General features: G+C 50.7%; 1 protein-coding gene and 1 long non-coding RNA gene across 3 annotated transcripts in view; both read left to right on the top strand.

Annotated features, from left to right (window-relative positions):
• Positions 1–649, top strand: part of GMDS (GDP-mannose 4,6-dehydratase) — a 285,325-nt gene extending 284,676 nt beyond the window's left edge. For both annotated transcript variants that reach the window (XM_077933314.1, XM_028737854.2), the window contains one exon: positions 249–649. In XM_077933314.1, coding sequence (XP_077789440.1) covers positions 249–311 — 63 coding nt within the window. In that variant the 3' untranslated portion in view covers positions 312–649. The remainder of the gene's footprint in view (positions 1–248) is intronic.
• Positions 650–5,512: 4,863 nt separating this feature from the next.
• On the top strand, positions 5,513–8,233 carry LOC114600966 (uncharacterized). The gene is made up of 2 exons (XR_003707708.2): positions 5,513–6,793; positions 7,993–8,233. It is a non-coding gene; the product is annotated as an uncharacterized LOC114600966 (long non-coding RNA).
• Positions 8,234–17,640: the final 9,407 nt, after the last annotated feature.

Raw genomic sequence — 17,640 nt, 5'->3', positions numbered from 1 at the left:
ACCCTGAACATTTGTTACCCATTGCCTGTCTCATGGTAGGACCAGCTCTCAAGGACACAATGAATAGATTGTTTGAATGCATCTCAAAAGGTTTATTCTGGTTGGTGGGCTAATTCAGGGGGAAATAGATACTAGAGGGAAGCAATGTTGTAGGAATACAGCTATCACTCTAAGCAGAGACAGAAACATCTGTTTGTTTCTTTGTTTCGTGTGTGTGTGTGTGTATGTGTGTCCCTTCCTTTCGGCAGGAGCTGGTGAAAGAGATGGTGGAAGCAGATGTGGAACTCATGAGGAACAACCCCAATGCATGAACCTGTTCCTCCTTCCATACCTGCTGACATGACTGAGCCTCCAGGGAGACGGCCGGCCTAATTATGACTTCTGCAAGTGCCATTGCTGGGGATGGGGAACGACAATCACTCCACTGGGTGTTGAAGATTTGCTGCCATTTTATTTTCCTCTCGCTTGTGCAATGGATCCTTTTCCCCCCTTTTCAAATCTCAACCATGCATCATGACTTTACATTCCTTGAAGAGGATAGGCTGCAGTGATTGCACTTTTCCTCCTGATATGTAGAAAAGGCGTTGGAGGCCAGCTTGCCACTCCAATTCATTTTCTTTTGATATTAAAAAAAAACCCTTTCCATAAATTAGACTGTACAGTGCATTTTTTAATTCTTTCTCCACTACAAGTGGAAGGGGGAGGGAAAATGAGTGTGAGTTATAGAGTTGCGCTTCCTTTCCAAAGTTAGGGTACTTCTTTTTTCTTTTACAATGCTGTCTGAAGTAAATGTTTGGAAAACCCAATGTATGGTGGATCCATCCTACTGACACAATTAAAAAGGGTAAAGGTACCCCTGCCCGTACGGGCCAGTCTTGACAGACTCTAGGGTTGTGCGCCCATCTCACTCAAGAGGCCGGGGGCCAGCGCTGTCCGGAGACACTTCCGGGTCACGTGGCCAGCGTGACAAGCTGCATCTGGCGAGCCAGCACAGCACACGGAAACGCCGTTTACCTTCCTGCTGGTAAGCGGTCCCTATTTATCTACTTGCACCCGGGGGTCCTTTCGAACTGCTAGGTTGGCAGGCGCTGGGACCGAGCAACGGGAGCGCACCCCGCTGCGGGGATTCGAACCGCCGACCTTTCGATCGGCAAGTCCTAGGCACTGAGGCTTTTACCCACAGCGCCACCCGCGTCCCTCATGATGACACAATTAGATTTATGTAAAATCATAGCTATATTATCCAATGGAATCATGTTGAGTTCTTCGCAATGCACCTCCTGTTTAATATTTAACCTATCAGGCAATCAGAGGTTTGGAAATGGTTTTTTTAAAAAAAAAAAATCTTAAATGATCTACATGTGGGTTGCATACTATTTCCTACACAGATGTGCTTTTCATGTGTGAAATGTAATGTAAAAAGTTTATTTGTATTGAATGGGTCTTACATATAAGAAGGTGAGGTTTTTTTTTATAGTCTCCTTAATGTTATTTGTTCAGGGGGCAAAGGGATTATGCTTCCCTCCCACTAGCCCTTAGCTACTTGTCCTTTCCACTGCCAGAACCCTTTACAGTATGGGTAACTCAGGCTTGCAGTGCACAGTTCCATCACCCTAATCCTTACTGACTTTAGATGTCTCTCCACGGCAGACCAGGGAGCTTGCTATGTTTTTGATTCTTCAGCTCCCCACCTCAGCATTGTGTATGCACATGTTTGCGGGGTGAGAACCTGTGACAAAAAGCCTCTCTGTGCGGCACCCAATTCCTGCACACAACAGAGCTATTCACATCCCATCCTGTTTCTGCTTACTATAATTAGACATATAGGAGCCTGAAGCTGCCACAAAGATGGCCTTAAAAAAGATTAAAAGGAGAGGAGGGAAATCCAGACTTCAAGGCAAGTAAATATTGTTGAAACATTTGGTGCCAATGTACCAAGGTTAAGCAGAGGTCGCGGGTCCCATACATTTGCCTTCCCCTCGGCTCTCCCGCCTGACAATCGCCCTCTGCGCTTCTTTTTGCCTTGAAACGAAAGAGTGGGGCATTGCCAACTTTTCCTCGCGACCCTGCATTTCAGTCAAAACACGGTCGCGTCGCAAAAGTTGCGGGCCCACGTCTCTTAACGCGGAAATTGCGTTGAAGTCATGAAGTGCGGATTGAGGGAGTCTGACTGCTGACTGCCGTCCGGTCCCGGGTAAAAGTCCCTTCTTGGATTCGAACCACTTTCAGCCCAGCCCTGTCTCCCGCGTTGGTTTTAGAAGGGCAGAGAGAGAGAGCCGGGTAGGTTAGAAGCAGCGCGCATGCATTTCCAAGCCGGGAGTAGAACCGATGAGGAATCCAGGAGGAGGAGAGGGCAATGAGAGAGAGAGAGAGAGAGAGAGAGAGAGAGAGAGAGAGAGAGAGAGAGAGAGAGAGAGAGAGAGAGAGAGAGAGAGAGAGGTCGGAGCGAGAGGTAGCCCTCTGCTTTCAGGAGGTGTGTAGGGCGGGTGGGGGAGGCGGCGAAGGGAGCTTTGCCCAGCCTGCAGGAGAGAGAGAGAGAGCACTCTTTGTGTGGCTGCCTGCGAGGGAGGCGGGCGGTGCGATGGAAAGTGTGCGCGCCGCGAGAGGAGGTGGTTTCGGGGTTAGCCAGGGCTTGGGGCCGGCCTGGCTGATGCTCAGAGGGGCAACAGGAGCTGGCGGGCCGGGGAAGGGAGGGGGGCTCCCAATTGGGACCAGATGCTTCCTCGAGGCTGCCTTCGCAGCAGCAGCAGCGGAGAGGCTGAGCTTAGCCGCCGCTGCCTGGCGCTACTCGCAGCTCCACGCAGGTGCAAGGAAGGAGGGGGGCGCTGGGAGAACAAGAGGGGCTCTTGTTTGGCTGGGCCGAGGAGAGGCCAGCCGCCTCTGGGCTTGCCAAGCCGAGGAGAGGGTTCCCACCTTCGGGAGCGAGCGAGTGAGCCAGCCGCTTGGCTTCTGCGCTTTGCTGCAGGCCTTGCGCGGAAGGGCAAGTGGCTGCGGGAGCGCGAATCCAACGGGGCGCCAACCGGCCAAGGCCCGCTCGGTTCTCCCAGGGCCGCTCGTCTTCCTCCTGGGGAAAGGGGTGACTTTCATTTCCGCTGCGCTCCCTCCCCGACCTGTGTCCGGACTAGACGGCTTCCTTTCTCGCCCCTTCACTCCTGCCCTCGCCATGCTCCCGCCACTGCCGGTTATGTGGGCGATTTCAGACAGTTGCTGGCGAGCTGAGCTGAGCTGCCGCTTGGCTCTCCCCAATAAAACTGCTGCTTCCCAACATGATCAGCCAGACCCGAGGCCTGCGGAGCCCCTGGAAATCACTGCCTGTGACTCTCTTGTGTTGTTCGCCTTTGCGCTAAGAGCGCTTCTCCGCTGCTTTTTCTTTTCCAGTGCGCTCAAACCACGCAACCGGACTGATTTGGACCGAAAGGGGTCTGCGGCAGACCGACACGCAGACGGGGCTCTCGAGGGCTAGCATGTCCCGGGAGAAAGCTCAGGCGCCCTCGGGAAGTCCGCACCGCCATCGAGAACGGCGACGTGTTTAGAGTCAGGCTGTGTTTAAGGACAGGTCACACTTCCACACCTCCCCGGCGCCGGCCTCTATCGCGCCGGAGGGGACCGGGGTGCTGAGAAATCGTGGCTAGGTACAGCCCTGATAATGCGCTACAAGAAGCTAAAACACAGGCTTCCGATGTTTTATTTTTAAATTTAAAGGGAGTGGGGGGATTTTGACTGACTTGGTCCCATTCTTAGGGAATGTGCAGGGATGCTCCTTTTCTTTGTTTTCCCGGCTACATCAAAATCCGTGGCAAAACTGGTATGTCAGTTCAAGGAAAGTGGTGGCTTCACAGCGCCAGCCACCGGAAGGTTCTCCTGCGCCATCCCCACAGAAATGCACGCCACAAATTTAAATCACTTGTAAAGTACGTCCGCTGTTTGGACTCACGTTAAAGTACCCTGAGCCTTCATTGTAGGTTTGCTGAGATAGCGTAATTTCTGTTCGAGAGACACAGACTACCCTTACAGAACTGCTGTCCCCAAGGTTTAAGTTTGGGGTGTGTGGCGCCTTAACGCCGCTGAGCGGAAAGGGTTAGGAAATGTTGGCGAGGGCAAGGCAAGGCGTGGACAAGCCTGGCGAAAGGAAGGTGACCCGGTGTAAGGAGGTTCCCCAGCGATGGTACTGAGAAGAGGCGTTCCTGTTGTTATTTTTTACTGTGCCATTATAGAGCCTACATTTTGACTGTTCAACGGCACGAGACTGAAATCTTTCAAAATAAACTTGCAACTGAGCACCACTGAAATCATGCGTAATTGCATTCGGTGGGAGCTGGCGCGCGTAACGATTTTCGCATTGCGCTCCTTATCTTTGCTTACACCTTTTTTTGCGCCTGTTACGACTCTCAGTAAGCATCCTATGGAAACTCTGGCTCCTGATCTTCGCGCCTTCGAGGGGATCCCCTGGCAGGGCGGTTCCTTTGTGGTGTTTGGGTGTGTTCAAGCAATTTAAAGGAGCAGCCCTGGTATATCATAATTACCATGTAGTTTTATTTTCCCTTGTAGGACTTACCTCCCAAGTCTTGACTGAGTGAGATGAGCGCAAGTTGGGTCGTGTGGGTTAATGAAAAGTAAACTACCTGATGATTATGAGAAGATGGGGAGCTGGAGACCTCCCCCTTTTTTCTCGCATGACTTACCTCCGAAGTTCTGGAAAGGGTGGGTGAAGTGGACAGGGGCTGGGCCTTCTGGATTCATTATTATTTGGGGGGGGGGTTGCATGCAGCCGTCTTCTCCCCACCCGCCGCCGCGCCGGACGACTCCAGTCCTGGCATCCCATCTGCAATATCACTCCCCTGGCATGTTGACATTCATCGTGGCAGGTGACTGCTTTATTGCTGTGGAGGGTGGAAGAGGAGGGAGGTCTGCTTGGCCAGCTCGCATTCCTTGTCAAGGCCCAGTGGGATCCTCCCTCCGACAAGGAATGCGCACATCTCGCATCTTCACTGCAGAATGATTTGTTTCAGACGCTGGCTATATAATAACCGGCAAGTCCCACCAGAAGAGACCGTGCAGCCCGCGTCTTCCAGCTCATCCCGTCAGCTCTGCCGCGTGCAGGTTGGCGGAAAAAAGCAGGAAAACAGGACGGAGCTGCGTTTTGTTTCCTAAAATGGGCTCCTGGCGCGGCTGCGATATGTCTTTGCCCTCTCTGTGTATCTGACCATCAAGCCTACCCGTCCTTCTTCCCCTAAGAAAAAGATCACACCGGGCCTCGAAGTGGGAAAAGAAGCCGTGGGCTCGATCTCTCTCAGTGGCACTCTCAACTTCCCCTTCCAAGGCGAAGTGGGCCCGAGGGGGTGTGTGGGAGAGCTGGTGGCGGTGACCAGTCTCTGGCACCACGGAGTGGGGACAAGAGGGTGTCTGACACCCAGAAATGAGCCGCAGCTTGGGCCCCTGGTGCTTTCCTGCTCTGCTTGTGCGCAACAGGGTGGAGAGGGTGGAGAGTGGCGCTTTGCAAGGATCAAGGTTCAGCAAGCGGGCGCCTGCAACTGCCCGGCGTTTCCCCTCGCATATCCCGCACCCACAGCCCAGTCTCAACGCGGCTGGCATTCCAGACATCTCAGCCAGTTCCTCCCAGCCTCGCTGCTCAGGTTGCTCTCAGGGTGTGAAGCCTCTTCCTCCCTTCAGTTACTTGTTTGGAGCGCTCCAGAAACCGCGAGCGGCTCTTTGGGCCAGGCCTGGGTCTCTAACCGGTGACGGAAAAGGTAGTGGACAGGGAGGACAGAAGCTGGCCATGTCAGCCCCGAGCGCAGCCCGAGGCACCAATCTTACGCAGCTTCTTCTCCCATTTAGCGTCCCTTCCCCTGTTGTCGAAGAGAAAAGCTATAATGTGATAAACACACTGGCGAACAAGTGACAATTTCCTCTTGGTTTTCGCCTGGCGATCTCTCTATCTCTCTCTCTTGCAGAGAGACGCGGAGACCCTGGTTACCCTCTAAGATTACCTCTCTGCCTTGGCTGGAAAAGAGCTCTGGGTCAGCTGCATAGGGGAGACTTGCCGTATCAATTAAAGGGTGATATATGATCCCTGCCCGCTCGCCCCCAGCTCTAAACTGAAACTAATAGGTGATTAGAAAGGAGCCCGAAGGCCCCCAAGACGGACGGCTGAGACGGATGGATTTGGGGAGGTATGAGATCGACCTAGGCGATGGGAGAAGGACGGATCGGCGTCCTTCGAAAAGGCCAGTCCCGCTCCGCCCCTGAGTGGAAAACTCAGCTGGAAGGCAGGCCCCGTGGAAAACCGAGGACTTGCTTGTTAAGGGCTGAGACCCGGCACTGCGCAGATAACCCGCTCCAAAGAGGCCTATGTGGTATCAAGACGCGTCTCTTTAACGCTCCAAAGCCGAGCGGAGCAGCACCCGAACACACGTCCCCCTATTTACTCCAGAGGAATCCAGCCATTGCTGTGAGCGTCCGGTGAATGGGTGGGCATGCCCGCCTTGCCTTGTCTGTGCGCAGAGGCCAGCGGAGGGAAGCGGGAGCCGGGCTGTCTTCGATCCCCCTCCCCCGCGTCCCCCGACGACGCAGGAGGACGTGGGGAGTCGTTAGATGGTTTCTGCTTGGAACTGCTGCTGTAGCGAGGGTTCCTCATCATAATCCCCGAGCAGGTCGTGCGAGATGTTCGCCGGAGGGATGACATTCCCTGCTCCCAGGGGCGGGTCATTTGCCTCCAGACACAACAAACTCCAGAAACAGGCAAACACGGCCGAGTTTTGACAGGCTCGAGGAAGCAAAACAAAACGAGAGAGAGGTACAGCGCGGGATGTGCAGAGGGCGAATGAAGGAAGCCCTTTCCCCAAGTCTACTCGAAAGGAGCCTTCCCTGCTTCGCGCGCCTCCCGGCTTTCCTTGGCAATCCTCGGCTGTTTTGGAAGGGGTGTTTTGGGGAGGGGAATGGCGGTGTGGTTTCTGCAGATGCCTTCTAAGAAAAGGGTTTTTAAACCTTCTAAATGAGAGAGAGCGCGTTTAGACCTTGCACGATTTCGCGGCTTAATAATCCCACAAAAAGAGTGCGCAGTTCTTTCTCAGATCTGCTTTCTGCCCGACGGTTGTTCCCTCTTTCCGTCTCGTCCTGCCCTTTCCGCCGCCCTTTTCTTAATGCTCGCTCCCTCCTTAGTTGACATTTGGCATGAGAGCTACGCCGAGCCCCTCAAATTAGAGCCCACTTCGGGGCAAACAACAGAAACAGTAGCGCGCCTATCTCTTGACTTTTTTATATATATAAAAAAGTCAAGATCTATCGTCTAGAAAGTGTGTTTAAGACCGTAGCTTTAAAGAACATTTAGAAAGGGGGTCTTTCCTTGACGAGCGGGCATTGATACACTGAGCATTGCTTTTTAATAATTATCGCATTGGATTCTATGCTTTATCGAAGCACCGCTCTGCAAGCATTTTTATCCAATAAAATAAGCACTCTGGCATCTCCTGAATTGAAATGGCGCTTGCTTGCTCCCGGTGATTTTAGGGCCCCTTCCTTGGGCATTTTCTGACGCGCAAATAATTCTAAAAGTAGAAATTCATTAAAAGGTCTCCTTTGCAATCATGGCATACTTTGCGCTTCTGATCCACACTGATTCTTGCTTGTTTTAAGGGCAGGCACAGTTCTGAGAGCGGCAGGCAAGAGGCATCCAGTTCGCCTCTCAGCTCTCTGAAGAGTTAATAGCTCCAAATGTGTTGGTTTTCCTGCCTTTTCCCAGGGGTGATGGGGGCAGGGCGGCAGAGGGGGGCGAGAAGAGGGAGAATTTTCTCTATTTGAGGAAAAGAAAAAAAAGGACGAGCGAAATTGAGCTGGATTTTCCTCGGGCTTGTAATATATGGAGTCTGAATTCCCCGCCCACCCGCTCACCCCCACCCGCTTACCCCCAACCTCTCCAGCAAGAGGTCAGGTGAAAGTCTCCTGCAGGTAAGGCTCGCTCCTTGGCTCACAAATTGTTCCCTTCTGCCCACCCAGGTCGACTCAGATCTGTTTATTTAGGGGAAAGAAAGGAAGGAAAAAGAGCGCTGGACCCTCCATTCTCATCGAAAGACCCACCGGCGGTCAGAAAACCCTGGCTGATCTGCCCCCCTTTTTCTGTCTTTCCTGCCAGGGCGAACCCCCATCCACGGCAGCAGAAACTTTGTAGAAACGACAACAACAACAGCAAAAGCAAAATAGTCTCCAATATGCAGGGAATAAAGCTACTGGTTTGGTTTGGTTTTTAATTCAGAACGGTTTCCCTACCTCCCTAATCTATTCTCTGTAATAAGGTGAAATACTTGATAGGTAAATCGAAGGCTGGTTTGTGGGGGACAGAGGGCAGGAGGAGGAAGCTCCCAATCACTTTGGGGTACCCCCTCCACACACAAAAGAAGCATGCCTTGTCCCTGAACCCACAGCCAATCCAGGGGCGCTCCAGGCTTCTGCGTCTTTCCTTGCTGGCACCGGATCAAGGGTCCCTGGTTTTAAATCAAAGGCCAAACTGTTAGCGAAGACAGAGCAGCACCCCCGCCAGTCCACACACCCCAAGTGGCCCGGCGAGTCCAGTTCCTGCCCTAATAAATCGATCCGAAAACGCGCGGAGTGGAACAAAGTCACATTGATTTCAGGAGGTGGTGTGTGCTGTGCGCGCGCCACCGTGTGCCCCCTTTTTATTTCCATCTCCCCTCCGACCCACCCCCCAAAAAAGGCTCTCTTGGAACGCGTTCAAGTTCCGCTGAAATGCACACGGAATTTGCTTCCCAGTGCGCGCCTTCGGGAGCGACTTCGGAGGAAACGGAGGCTTCTGTCAACAAAGCGATTAAGGCGCTCGGGAGTCTCGGGTTTGGGGGCTCCGGCCGATCTGGTTTGGAGGTCGCCTGGGCAAGCGCGGCCCGTTCTCAGGCTCTCTCCCTCTCTCCTCATATATATACATTCGGGTTGGAATTACAGCGGCCTCCGCGCGCCCCCCGCCCCATATATAATATGCTCAATATGCCACTAAATTGGAAGTCGGTCACGGGAAGAAAAAGAGAGAAGAGAAAGGGGGGAGCAGCAGCAGCAGCAGCCAAGAAAATATAAACGAAAATAAAACGACCAATGGTGGGGCGCAGGTTGTGGGGCGGACAGATAGACTTCTTTAAGAGAGAAAAAGAAAGAGGAGGTGTGTGTCAGAAAATGTCTGGAAAGCTGCAGAACAAAGACCCAGGCCCAGGCTTCCGCTTCTGCCCCGAATTCCCCTACAAGGCGGCCAAAACTCCGCGGGAGTGACCGGCCGACTCCAAATGGGATTCGATTTCGGTGCCAAAGAGGCGTCTGCCGCCCCCCGCCCTTGAGAGCCGCTAGGTGTTTCTTTCTTTGTAAGAAAAGCGCTGAAGATTCCGAGGTGATTTAACTACGGCGACCACCGCTTTGATTTAAAAGCCAAAGCAAGTATATAGTGTGATCTCAAGCTCACTGTTGCTTCTCGAGGACACGGTTTTTCAGAGCTCCGGGCCCTGCTGCGACGGCCTCTCTTGCATAGTAGGCCCTCCCCTCCGACGCCTGCCTCGCCCGACCTGCTCTATGGATGTGGCAAAGGACTCGCGGGTCTTGTCGGCGGGATCCGTATGGGTTTGGGGTTTTTTGTTTAGGGCCAGTGCGGGGTGTAATGTGTTGAAGCGGACCACCTACCTTCGGGTTTTGGTTTCTGCTTTCTTTTCGGATTAACTACTTGGCTTGGAGAGGCATTCGAAAAGCAAAACAAAAATAAAAGGGGATGTGGGGTGTGGACAGCAACCAAACAACGCCAGGGGCATAAAAGTACAAGCGGTTTGAACAGTCTGCAATGGGCTAGTTCGTGGAGGTGGTCTTCTACCCCGGATCGGTAGAGGAACGAGCGCGGTCGTTCCCACCAAGCCTTTGTGAAAAGGCTGGGGCGCAGGGCGCTTTTCCTTCACTGGTTCTGCATGCCAGACTCTTAACGGGAGTTTCTGCCCAGTCACTTCTGAGGATGCGATCCTAAGCAAGCTTACATCCTTTAGACTTGCGCTCGGTTAAGAGTGTATGGGATGGGGGCCGGCGGAGAGTGCCGGGTGTTGATCTCCTCTATACATTTGTCATCCCTAATGAGCCATTCCCAGACAACCCCTTTTCCTCTCCCAGGTATCAGGGCTGTAAAAAATGCGAGCCTGCCCTTTCTCTTGGGGGGTGGGGGTCGTTCCCTTTCCACACATCCCCCATCCCCACCCCTCCAGTTCCGGGGTGTTGGGGGGAAATCGCTGCCTTTCTCCTCCACCTTCTTCTCTTGCTGAAAGTTTTGCGCCTCCTGTACAGGGTAAGAAACACCCTCCAGACGGCTTGCAAGGCAGGCCCTGCTAGTTCCTGGTTGAAGCCGGGCTATTTCAAGCGCACCGCGGATCTCCCTACACATGGTTTCCTTCTCGGTGAACTTAACGCCTCTTCCTCCCACTGGAGGCATTTGGCGATTGTTTCGTTAAATGAGACGCCGGTTAATTAAAATAAAACACAATCGCCCATTAGGCTGCTCCTCTGAAAGGACACGGATGGTGGACATCCTTTCGCTTGCTCCCCGCCTCCCCTTCGGCCCACTGCTCTGATTAAATCGGATTTTAGGGATAGGAGGACACTTCCAGCCTAGGGGGAGAGAAGGAGGGAGGGAGGTGAGATCCGTCGTCGTTTCCAATGGGCCTGGTGCAAAATCAACCCAGGCGTGAGCTTCGACCCAAACTGTCCTCTTTACATCTCGTGCTGAAATCCTCCCCACACTTCATTGGAAGCCTGGCCCATTCAACTGAGGGGTGCGGGGTGGTGGGCTTAATTCCCAATAAGCAGTAGGACCGGCTCTGATCATCTTTAGCAAAAGTCTGGGGTGTGTGGAGGGGAAGAAGAAGACTGTACAACAGGCTTGGAGGAAGATCTCTGAGTAACCCCCAAAAAGAATCGGCAAACTCCCTCAAATATGGGAAATAATGTAACAAAACCCCACACAAATAGTTGGATTTATTGGGAGGGCGGGGAGAGAGAAAGAAATAAGAAAAAGAACAACAACGACAAAGCCCCACAGTAGGATTTTCAAAGAGAGGAGGGGTGGGTTCGTGTTTGAGATTGGCACTGATCAGTGTTTCAGGGAGAAACAAGAGAGCTTTGGTACCCATTTCAAAAGTTGAGACAAATGGGCTGGATAAAACATTACTGCCGAGTTAAAGGGGGCTAGGAGACTATCAAAATACTTTAAATATTTTATATAATATTATGGATGCACAGAGCAGATGCACTCTCTGTGTGGCCCACAGCTGTGCAATGAATGCTAGCTAACCAGGTAACTAAACTGTATCTATGGCGGTTCGTGTCCACGTGATAAATGTTATTTTGACAATTTGCCATGTAATAATTCTAATCGAGCCAAATTTCAGCTGAATGTGACCCCGTATAAGGATGCGTCGCTGGCAGTATCGATATTTCTCCTGCAGCGCCTGATAAAAGGTTATATTAAATCCCACAGGCCCGGGAGAGGAGGGGAAGAGGCGCTTTTTGATGAGAGTTAACTTGACCAAAGGAAGGAACCCGATGGAAAGCCCCAGCGCTCTTTCAACATAGGAAGCCTGTGAATTCAAGCACTGGAGGGGGGAGATGTTATCAGGCTTCTCATGAGGAAATCTAAAAATATTTTTTTTCCTGGATAGAAAAGCCGGGAACGTCTTTTTGTATTAATAAAACATATACAGTATTTCAAAGTATCTGTAAGTAAACAGCATTCCGAGCAAAATCCTGAGCTCCTTAGACTTTTGTGAACAAAACTAATTTTACAAAAGCTTTACCTATTTTAGGACCTAGACAAGTTAGTAGGTCATAGAGTTCAGCTGACTTCGGTGGGACTTGCTTCTAAGTAAGCGGGTTTAGGATTGCAGCCTTCATTTGGCAGAGGCACAAGTTTTCTATTCAGTCAACATATTAGCTGGATTTGGACTTAGCAGACAGATCACAAAGGACTGAAACATTTACAGTTGCAGAGTTTCCTCCGTTGCAAAACACAATGGGGAAGAAGCGCCTGGATTTAAGACGGCCAAAGTCAGCATAAGTACAAGATCTAATTTCAATCTGAATTCAACAGATTTAAAATCGGGTGTACATCTCAAATCTAGGCATGTTTACCCGGAAATATGTTCCACTGAGTTCAGTGGAGCTTACTCCCAGGTAAACGTGCATTAGGACTGTACCCTAAATCAGATTCGGATTCCTCATAGCTCCAAACATTGTCGACATGAATAAAACCTGAACATGATCGATTTCTTTTCTTCAGAGGGGAACACCCCCACCGCCCATTAATTCAAAGAGGGGGGAGATTATGCAAGCATCCTGCGCCACCAATTTCTGTACAGCTGAAGCTTTTGCATAAGCAGGAGGATGGATCGTAGCCCGCGGTTCAGAAGTTAGACGTTCAAACTTTCCATACCCAGTGTCGTCTGAACTGACGTTGCCGTTTGCGCAGCTCTATACGCAATCTAGTTACATCTGTAGGATTTGCCTTGGCTTTTTGTTTTTTAAGGCGCTAAATCACATTCGTGTCAGGAACCTTTGGCTTACGTGGATGGTGAATGGGTGCAGTGAAACTAGGGCAACTCCCACGCTGTACCCACGCACATCCCTTCTCTGACCAGTTTCCTTTGACATAAAATAAGCCTCTAAAAAAAGTTAAATGAACTGTTTACACGCAGTTTAAAATTATCTACCTCTCCCTTTATCTCTAGATTCTAGATAGACATAACATCCCAGGCCAGGAAGATCAGCACAATGATTTCTCTTCTACCCCGAAAGTTGTTGTCACGCATCTACTTGGAACCAAGCCCCACGGGCGTCAAAGGCACTCGCATCCAAGCAAACCTCCTTTGCGTGCGTCGCAGCCTTTGACAAGCATCCTGAATTATGCGCTGGACCTCGCACGCCTTTCTCTTCGATACATAACCCACTCCATTTTGCAGCGCGGGATGACAGCATCTAAGGCCTGATTCACAGCCGGTTGAGATGCAGGCCTTCGGGTGTTCAGAGGGCTGCGGATCGCTTGATCTCTGTCTCTCTCTCCCCCCCCCCCCCCCCGCTGTATGCTAGAGGGCGAGGAGTAGTAAATGCTACCAAGAGAACAGTTAGGTATCTTCCATGCCCATCAGGCCAGGCAGTGGGAGAGGCCTAGAAGCTGGAGTAGCGGCAGCTCCCTTCGCTCCCCCGCAGCCTGCTGGAGCCGGTCCCAATTTACCGTGATTCACTGTCTAGCTACGGGCCTCCGAGCTCCCCCTCGCCGCCATTTGGTGCGTAAAAATTCGGGGGGCGGCCGGCCGCGGTTCATTCTCCCGGGACCACGTGCAGGCCAGCAGGGTGAGGAGTGGAGGTAGGGAGGCCTGGACTGCGTCAAGGAGACGCCAGCACAAAGGCTCTATTCATGGGCAGCCATCAGCAAGCCCAAGTCCCTCGGTGGTACTCCTCTGGAGCAAGAGAGGGGCTCCAGCCTGAGCCAGGCTCACCTGCGCGCCAGGCTCAGTTGCTTGGCCTGAGTATATGATGGCGAACGATTCCCTGACCTTCCTGCTGTCTCCATCCTTTTCTCGCCTATGTCTATCTCTTCCAAGGCCTCCTTCTTAGGAAAGGCTGGACGTCCAACAGGCGAGGCAGGTTTCTAGAAACCCCTCCTCGTCTCCCTTTCCGAAAGCATCGATCTCTCCGCTGTTCCCTGGCTGGGGGTCTGGAGGGAGTGCCGGGGGAGTGATAGGGGCCATCTGCCGATCCACCTGTAGCCGGCGGGTTTCCCTCCTCCTCCTCCTCCTCCTGCTGCTGCTGCTCCTCCTTCAAAACACGTGTGCCTTCAAAACAAAACAAAAGGTGGCAACCGAGGAGTAAACAGCGAGTAACGAACAGCTTGGGAGCAGGCGAGTGGTGAAACAAGAGCGCAACTGAGTGGCCTCTTTTGTCTAAAGAAAGGCTTCCCTGCGCGCTGGTTGGGTCAGACTGCAATCCGGATCCTGACCTCATGTCATCTCCTGTCAACTCCATGAGAGCTGTAGCCGCTGGATACTATCACCCTAATGCACATAGAAATGACGAAGAAAGAGACCACGATTTCCCAGGCTGGTCCTTACGGGGAACAACTTCTGTTCACATCAACGGGGACAGACTTCCATCTAGATTCATTCCCCCCCCCCTTTTTTTTAAAGTTATCTGAGGGCAAACTAGCCAGCTCTAAAGCAACCGAAGAGTGACGCCTACAAGCCCCAGGGGTTTAAGACTTAGTCGCAAGGGTTCAAAAGGCTCTTTGCTTCTCATTCCTGGAAACTTTGTTCAGATATTACAGCAACGCAGCTTCCTCCGCCCCACTTTATACATTTTTACATGTGAGTAGACTATACTGTGTTTAAAGGGGACTTCACTACCCCAAGTAAATGTTATGGGCCATGCTGATTCCATGCCTAGTTGCACAGCTGCCAACTTTTCCCTTTTTTTAAAGGGAAATTCCCTTATTCCGAATAGGATTCCTCGCAAGAAAAGGGAAAAGTTGACAGCTATGCCTAGTTGGGATCAAAGATGCCTCGCTCTCATTTCCCTGGAAAGGGGTCTGCGTGTTTCTTAAGAAATATAAAGGGGGAAGGGACTAAAAGACTTAGTCTTGGTCACACTTCACCCGGACTGCAGCCCAACCATTTTACGTGAGAGTAAGTCTCACCGATTTTAGGGAGATTCGCTTCGGAGTAGGTGGTCGTACGATGTCGACTCTCCGCCTTAAAAAGGGGTTGGGTGGGTGTCTTAATCGGCTGGCTGGCTTTGTGGCACGCACTGAAACCCAGTTCTTCTTCCTACGTCGTTTGCACCCAAATCTATGTATTTTGTCGTGGCCTCTGCTCCTGCAAATGGGGTCCTCTGATCCCACCTGGCTGCGGACTACTGGGAAGGCAGGAAGTAGCTTTCGCCAGTGGAAATCGAGGCGATCAGCAAACAAACATCATCCGAAGAAAGACTCTCCTCCCCGCCACTCTGTCTTCTCTCACAAAGGACATTGGGGTGGAGAGAGGGGGGTGGCTGGAAAGAAAGAAAGGGCCTAAGGAATAAGCCCGCCATAAGCACAGTTCGTAAATTCCCCGTTTATGAGCTCACTGAAACCAAGAGTGTCTCCCATTGATGGCTTGCACACCGACGCCTCAGTTGAACGTGGTGGGACCACCTCTGAGGTTCCTCAGCTTGGTTTCCCCACCCCAGCTCTGAAAAGACACAGCTAATAAACTGAAGGGATGTGACAACACACGGGGTTGCCCACCTCCGATTATTCCCTTCCTTTCTCCCTGGCTCCTTATATGTACAAAACACAAAGAGCGCGCGCGAGTCAGCCAAAATTATAAATGCCCAGGAGCGCTGCAGTTTGATTTCAGTGGGAGAGTGAAGCACAAAGCCAGGCCGGTTCTCTCCCACTGGATTGAATGGGGCTTTCAAAACCTTTCCATGGTTCGTTTCGCTTTCGGAGAGCCAACTTCAACTAGCCACATGCTTTGGTTTGCTAGATGCTCCTAGATAGAACTGGATGTGTTAAGCTCAAAACGTACAAAGGCTCATCTATACGAATCTATTCCAAAATAAAAAAGATCAAATCGAAAGCGATCCTGCTACTTTCCTGGAGCTCTCTTTGAATCGAGAATCGATAGTCGTGCTAAGGCCAGATCAGTTAAGGCCACATCGCAAGCTGTGCGCCAAAGCAAACTTCAGCAGGCTCACTCAGGACCATTGAGTTCAATGGAATGTAGCAAGTAGGTGCCTTAAAAAGAGTCACAACTCCATCCCTAACACGGTTAAAATCAAGTATTTTGAGGTTAGGCCGATTTCATATTCTAGGTAGGCCTGCGAATTTTAACTTCTTTACTCCGGAGTCCTCACATATTTAATAACTTTAGGTTAACTGAATTGCAGATCGGACTGTGGTTTAAATTCAAGTCCAAGCTATATAGACTAGCAGCTGACCTACTAATAATTAAAGTATTTTGCCGCATTTCGAAAGTGCTCTTCGCAAATAAAGGAGGGGAGAATCGTTCCCAGGGGGCAATTCCGAGGTTGCAAACGCTTTCCTGAGAGTAAATGCCATTGCGCTCAGTAGGACTCCTACTTTCAAACAAGCCACATAGGATAAATCCGCACAGCGTCACCCTCAATCCGGGTCTACGTCTCACAATTCGAAGCGCTTTGAAAAAGGAAACAAATGCCCAGTTCACAAACAAACACACAAGATCACAAGAGTGCAATTGCGTGAGATTAATTCCGATAGGGAAATACACTAAAAAGCGAGGGAAATCCGTCCCCAAGTTTCTAAGCTCTTGCTTGCTTGCTACTCTGGAAGCACGACTAAGATGAGAAGGCGCCTACTCAGGTTTTAATTAAATTAGCCCGGATTTATTTACTGTTTGCGGCCTTTAACAACCCGGGAACAATTACTGCCAAGTGTTGCCTCCGATAAGAGCGCCTGATAGGAGCTGCATTCTCTTGAAAAATGCTCACCGGAGGCTCCCCAGAAAGGCAGCCTCGCCTCGCCTCTGACAGCGCGGCCGATCCCTCGCAGATAAAAGGCTAAATTGCATTTTGTTGGGGTATTCACAAGTGGGCAAAGGTGTTTCCTCCATTCCTTGCAAACCTCATTGAGAGATGACCTGAAGGCGAGTTTCTACATTTAGCCAAAACATCACCCGTTGCTATTTGCAGCCACCCGCAAAGGGGGTTTCTTCTGCTTAAAGTGTGTTTGTGTGCGTAAGAGAGAGGGAAAATGACTCCAACTCTAGGTAACAATGATGGAGACTAGTTTTCCTTCTCAGTTCTTTGTGTATATAGAATCGCTCCCTGGGAAAGCAGCAAAAAATATTTAAGAACTAGCGACCTGTCTAGAATAATGAGGGAAGGGGAAACAAATCCAGGACGCCATGGTTTGTGGAACGAGTTGCCCAAGAAACATATTCGGGGGGAGGGAACTGAGCAGCTCCCCCCCCCCCATTAGTTTACATTGGAAGAAAGGGTTTTAAGGATCTTATTACTATTCTATAAAATATAGCTGCCTATATTTAGAATATTCAGAAACCTGCACATGCATAAATGTCACATTTTTTTCATAAAAGCACGCATTAATTTGCAAATGAAGATCAGGACTTCCTGCGACTTCTTTAACGCCTTCCTCTTGATATGGGACACATTACGGCCACGGGCCTTCCGCGGATATATTTCTGACCTGCAATATTTGTCAAATAGCTCAAGCCCTCTGCATCTGCTGTCTCGCAACAGTGATGGCTTGGTGGCTTACATTTCCCACCTATTCGCTAAGATTAATAACCATAATAGTCAGAACTCATAAATAACAGCAGCAGCAGCCTCAGCAACAGCCAGTGGAATCAACATTTGTTTTTAAGTCGATTCCAGCCGCATTCCAGTCCACACACCCAACACAGATTTTTAAAAATCGATGGACATAAATGATATTTATTTACAAGTTTAGGACTAACCAGAAAGAAGCTTAAATTCTGTTGTTTTTGGTTTAACCGGTTTATGGGAGTGAGTTACCCAAGAAACATTTTTTTAAAAATGTATTTTTCATTTAGCCCACATTGGAAGAAAGTAATTCTACCATCAACA

This window comes from Podarcis muralis, chromosome 8 (genome assembly GCF_964188315.1).
Source record: "Podarcis muralis chromosome 8, rPodMur119.hap1.1, whole genome shotgun sequence".
Classification (NCBI taxonomy): Eukaryota; Metazoa; Chordata; class Lepidosauria; order Squamata; family Lacertidae; genus Podarcis; species Podarcis muralis.
This window is presented reverse-complemented; position numbering and strand designations above follow the sequence as displayed.